The following is a 6,000-nucleotide window of genomic DNA, read 5'->3' as shown; positions in this document are numbered from 1 at the left end:
CTTCTTAAGAACTTGAAGCTAAAATCTAGGAAAAATGATAGTTAATACATGTCTGGAATTCTCTAAAAGAACCAAGCAATGTAAATGTATGGCATTAAACTGAGTATCTTAAGAGTACCTTGTCTTTGGAAATGTCCTCAAAATGCCCTTAAAGTTTTCGAGGGCAGGCAAAATGACTTAGGGAGAGGTAGCCATTATAAAAAGACATTTTGCTTAGACACAGACTATATTCAGTGAAGGCCTGAGGTGGGGCCTGGAGTGGGAAAAAGGGGGGCCATGGAGGGAAGACATTTTGAAAAACATAAGTAGGAAAAATGTTAATGAGGATAATGGAGAAACTTCATATTGAGTATATTGTGATAAAGAAATCAGTCAGTTTCAGAGTTCTTACTATGTGTCCAGCCTATTGTTAAATGTTGGACATAAGAAGGGAAATTGACAGATCCTATTTCTTTCAAATGGGTGACAGATAATTATACAAATAATTATCACACTGTGAAATTAGCATTAGACTGGGGGCTTGCCCAAATTCCCCTGACAGCCCTGATGGAAATGGGACAAAGAAGGGTTAGGTGAGGCATTTAAATTCATGCGAAGTTATTGACGGATTTATATGTCAACAAACCAATAGTGACATTGGTTTAGTTGTGGCGGGAAGAGGGGTGGGGAGCTGGAGGGGGGCAGCAGTTGCCAGACAGACAAGCATCACATTAGAAAGACAAAAAGAAACCAGGAAATTCTCTTCCAAGACCTAGTGTGGGGAAAATAGCCATAACTTCCTTCTGGTACACTGTGCTTTGCTAGGAATTTATTTTTTCCCTCGTAATTAAAATCACACTTATACTCAAGCCCTTAGAATTTTGTGAGCATATTATATACTCAAGACATCAACTGGGCATGGCATTGTCAATGTGTGATTATGAGGAAAGGGTTAAACGGAAGGGGGTGTTTCAGACATGGGAAGGCTGGATAGGGGGTTGAAAAAGCACCATTTTCTGACTTGCAAAAACTCTGAACTTTTAAGCTCCCCAAAATACACGTGTGTGTGCGTGTGTCTCTTGTGTCTGTGCGCGCAGGCAGATCTATTTCGGTAGGATTTTAAAAACCATTTTTTTTTTTAAATCATGCTCTCTCCGTATTGCTGCGCCGCAAACAGGGAGCAGCCCCCTTAGGATCGCATGGCCAGAGCTGCAGCAACAGCACCGACTGGCAGCGTTGTTTACGCTGCTCTCCCTGCCGTCCTCTCCCCATTGCCCCCGCGGAGCCACCATCCCCGAGCCCCGGGCACCTCTGGGGACCTGGAACTGGGGGGGCGGAGGCCTGGGAACCCAGATCCCCCAGAAAACTTTGCTAGGGCTCCAGTCACAGTGCATGGGAACGCGCCGCCTCCACTGGGCGCCTGGCTTGGCCCTACCTCCGGGGCGAGGTGCGGGCTCCGGGCGCAGCCCGGGGGCGGGGCCGGCTGCGGGGGCGGGGCAGAGGGTGGGGGCTCGGCGGGGTATATAAGGCGGCTGGCGCCCTGTAACTTCTGACTTGGGCTTATTTATTTGGGGAGCTCGCACGCACAAGCTGGTGGAGGTGGAGGTATTGATGCTGGTGCTGGCGGCGGCGTTGATTTTTTAAAAAAGGCAGCAGCGAGCCATGGGAGCATCGTGGTGGCTCCGGGGCGCAGGCTGGAGCTGTGGAGTTTGCGGGGTGCGGCAGGAGTGCTGAGATTAAGGGGAGCGCCCGGGACCCCCGCAGCCGCTCCGGGGGCGCCGGCCGGCTTTTGGATCGGCTGTGCAGCCCCAGTGAACACCTCCAGGCACAGCAGCGACCCACCTCCCCGCAGCCGGAGCGGACTGGACCGCCTCCGCGTCCATCCTATTGTTTAGACACTTGCCAGGAGCTCCCGAGTCCGCGGGGCCACCAGGTCCTCACTCCTGCTCGCCCGCCGCCTTCCCTCGCCCCCACTTCCCACCTTCCCATCCCGGAGCAGAACGAGCCGGAGCAGCCGGGAGAGGAGAAGGGGCTGGAGGAAGGAGCCGGGCTGCTCCGGATGGGACTGCAGCCGCCAAGGCAGGTGCAGCGCCAGGAGCCAGGCATCGCAGCGGCGGCGGCCGCAGCGGCAGGGGGCCCCCCTCTGAACTCTGAGCCTGGGAAAAGTTCCTGACTTTGGGAAGGAGGACTCACTTGTCGGCAGCTGTCTGTCCAGGGGCGGAAGGGGGGCTGCGCCTGCCCAGGAGCCCGCTCTGGATTCTTCCACTTTTGCCATCAGGTGTCTGCGGTGAGCAGCGCGGTACCCGGGAGACCGGAGGCGCCGCTGGCACAGGCGCGCACGCGGGACTGCCCTCCAGCTGCCTGCTGGGCGCCCACCGGCCCGCTGCCACCACCACGCCATCCGCCCGGGACACCCCCCGCGGGAACCAGGACGCGGGCACCTCCACATTGGCCTTTGCACTCCCTCCGGCTGGCCCCTTAGGAGCTCAACTTGGCCTCTTGGATTCCCTCCGCCTGGTCCTGACTAGTGGATATTACCGCCGGCTGCGGTGGCGGTGGCCCCGTGCCCTTTTGGCTTCTCCATTTGACCTCGGGGCAGGCCCAAGTGCAGAGCACGGGCTAGGGGATTGAGGAGGCATCCTTCCGCGAAGTGTATGTGCGTCTGCAAACCTCCCTGAATGCTGGCTGTGGGGAGGCAGTGAGGACTCGTCCCTGCAGCCGAGGAGCCGCGGTCCGGTGTCCAAGAAGCCACGGGAGTGAGCTGCGCCGGTCGCCCCAGCAGCTCCCCTCGCCCGCGGGCTGCGCGCCCCCCTGTGCGCCCGGCGCGCCATGCCCGCTCGCCCCGCACGCACGGCTCCTGGCCCCCGGGGCGCCTGCGCCTTCTAGCTTCCGAGGAGAGCCCACTTTCACCGAGGACAGCGTTCCCATTGAGCCTCCCTCTCCTGCCTCTCAGCCTCCTCGCTGGGATCGGATTTGTGGAGAAGGTGGTGGAACCCCAGCAGGCCCATTCCCCACGCCCCTGGCTCTTGCCCCTGCTCTGCGGTTGAGAGCCCGGTTCTGTGCCGCCAAGTTGATCTTTGCGACTCGTGATCTCCTCCCGGCCTCTCCGGGATCTTCCCACAGCATTGGCCGGACCGGCTCATCTTCGGGACCTAAAGTTGCCCAAGGAGCGCCCGCCCCGCTGGAGCAGGGTGGAGGGGAGGGAGAGGCGTGTACCTGTGCACGCTCTCCTTCTACCTTCAATATCAGAACTCTCACTTCCATCGTATTTCGTGCACGTTTCCGCGGACCCTCTGGGCTGCTAGCTCTGCACCGGACGCCGGGCCTCAGCAGTACAGGAACCCCCGGCACTGGCGAGCGGGGCGGCGGAGGCGGGGGAAGATGTGCGGCGGCGGCTGGCAGGCGCGGCGCCTGGCGCTGGGCTTGGTGCTAGCCATCCTGAGGGAGGCGGCGGCTCAGGCGTGCCCAGCGCAGTGCTCCTGCTCGGGCAGCACCGTGGACTGCCACGGCCTGGCGCTGCGCGGGGTGCCCCGGAACATCCCCCGCAACACCGAGAGGCTGTGAGTACGGGCTCCCCTCCGCCCCCTCTCCCCCGGGCGTCAGGGTCCTGCGCCCCAGGCGTGGAGACTGGGGGGACCTAGCGGCCCTGGTTCCTGCGCCGGGGCAGCCCTCGCTGGCTCTTCTGCACACGTATCCTCCTGAGGTTGGAGGGAGGCTTTGGGAGGGGAAGGACAGAGGGCGCTGCCCAAGGAGGGGCCGCTGCCCAAAGGGGGGCGGGACATTTGCACTGGGTCCCTTCTGCCCCCTCTTGTCCTGACACACGCAGTCCTGTGAGGTCCGGCTCTCTGGCCTGGGGAGGCAAGGAGGTAGATGGAGGACAAGTAATCGCGGATGCTGGAGGCAAGGAAGAGGGGACCTCGCTCCCCAGACTCAGTCAACAGAGTCACCTTGCATGGCCCAGACTCACGGGGCAGTTTCCACGCCAGAGTCCCCGCTCTGGTGGCCGTGGGGTGGCGCAAGGACTGGGGGGGGGGGGGGGAGGGAGAGACTCAAAAGAAGCAACCTCCACTCCCTGGCTTTGTGTAACCCCCCTGGATCCGCAGGGAGGGGAGAAGGGGTCCCGAGGAGGGAAGGATGCCCCGCAAAGCTGTGGCCAAGCTTGATCCCGACTCCCCTTACTGTTTCCCGCCCCCCACTTCTCTGGGGAACTGCAGGCGGTGGAGGGCCCTAGGGACCTGTCCCGGAGGCGGCTGCAGAAGCGGTCCACTCCCTATCCTTGGGCGAAGTTGGGTCTGCCTCTCCAGCCAGTCCCAGCCCGGCCAGGTCTGATTGCTCAGCGACTTTGCAGCCCTTGGCTGCCCCCTCCAGCCCTTTCTGCGGGCCGTGGTGCTCCAGACCACCTTTCTGGCAGCTTCTGTGTCCCTTCCTCTGGCAGCAGCTCCCGGCCTTCCCCTCTTCGCGCTCCACTGCCCGCAGACACCCCGCCTCCGGTCTCTGCAAACCTCTAATAAAGAAGTAATCCCTGTGCGGTGAGGATGGCCAGCTTAGGCTCTCCTTGCGGGGCACTTCTTCAGTTCAGGGAAGTGGGGCATGCAGGCCTTTCTAACCTCTGTCATCACACTGGGCAGTCTGGGAGCTGCCCAAGTTCCCTGGGCGCATTCCACTCGCTATTGCGCCTGTGTGGTTGCGGGACAAGGACAGCCAGGGCCAGGGCTCCGGACTTAGCTTCCAGGCCTCTGCGCCCCCAGGCTATGAGGGCTGCATGCTGCAGAGAGAACTTGCTCCAATCTGCACGTCTCCACTGGCAGGGCCCTCACTCAGCCCTTAGGCCAAATTTAACTTATCTAACCCCCTCGTCCAGCCCATAGTTTAAAGGCCAGCACTGAGCCCTTGATTCTTTGCAAATGGCTCCCCCATCCCCGGCCTCACTCCTTTCCTCAGCGCTGGTCAAGTTGGGGGCTTATGAAGGGTGTCTTATTAAAATGGGACCAACCACATTTGTCCAGGGTTGGGAGTAGGGAGTAGGATTGTGTCAACTTTAATCGGTGAAGACCCCAATCATTGTAGGAACAACTTGATGTCACTTTGCTCAGCTTCCAGAACGGGCTGGGGAGAAAGCCACGCAGAATTCTGTTTCATCACTTGGCATGCCATGCTATTGAGAACAGTTTTAAGTTTGAGCATTAGCATGTCTTACTCAACAAAAAGGGACAAAATAGCAAGTGAGTATCAGGTGTTTGGGGGAGAAAAATCCCTCTGAGGAATCTATAGAGTTTTCAGAAAATAGTTTACTCAGTGATGGCTTATACAGTTCTCTCATTGCCTCATAAAATATAGATTTCAAACACAATCTTATACAGTCCAGGTAAGAGAAAGCTTACTTCTGTGAAGGAGAACGTTCAAACCACAGCGAAGCCTGGTTTTACTTGACATGATTGGAACCAGGGCAAGTTTAGATCTTGACCTAAGATGCCAGAGGAGTTGTGTGACTCTTGAAGGAAACTTGGTGCTGAAATCTGAGCAAAAAAAATCAGGGCCTGATTACTGTTTGTATTGTTGCCCCAGCTAGTGGTTTTCACTTTACAGCCACTGGGAGGATGGGGGTGGGGGCAGCTCTCTAAGCTGCAAATAAAGAGTTTAGTTTTCATACAAACAGAATTGTTGGAAGGTAACTGCCTATAAATGCAAGTCTTTGAAGTGCAGATCTTTTGATGGTACTTTCCTCTTTGCCTTAGGAAGTTCAGCCACCCTGCAACCCCGGAGAGAATTTGGGATATTTAACATTTCTTCTAGAGCAGTATTAGAATATTGTTCATTTAACTTTTTTTTGAAGGGAACTTTTTTTGGGGTGTGCCTAACAATAACAGCAGAATTCGTGTGAAGTTAATATACCTATCCTTATACAAACAAAAGTTGAGTAATCTTGATTGGACCCCCTTGATTTTTATCACTCTGAATATTTCTTGCCACTCCTTTCTGTCCTGCAAAGTTTCTATTGAGAAATCACCTGACAGTCTTATG

General features: G+C 56.9%; 1 protein-coding gene across 2 annotated transcripts in view; it reads left to right on the top strand.

Moving 5' to 3' along the window:
- The first annotated feature begins 1,530 nt into the window (after nt 1-1,530).
- The window catches only part of SLIT2 (slit guidance ligand 2), a 321,752-nt gene continuing 317,282 nt past the window's right edge, over nt 1,531-6,000 (top strand). For both annotated transcript variants that reach the window (XM_084898584.1, XM_084898583.1), the window contains exon 1: nt 1,531-3,539. In XM_084898584.1, coding sequence (XP_084754710.1) covers nt 3,361-3,539 — 179 coding nt within the window. In that variant the 5' untranslated portion in view covers nt 1,531-3,360. The remainder of the gene's footprint in view (nt 3,540-6,000) is intronic.

The sequence above is a fragment of the Pipistrellus hanaki genome, assembly GCF_964339955.1.
Source record: "Pipistrellus hanaki genome assembly, chromosome: 1".
NCBI classification, from domain to species: Eukaryota; Metazoa; Chordata; class Mammalia; order Chiroptera; family Vespertilionidae; genus Pipistrellus; species Pipistrellus hanaki.
The sequence above is the reverse complement of the archived record's forward strand: the minus strand, read 5'-3'. Positions and strand labels throughout refer to the sequence as shown.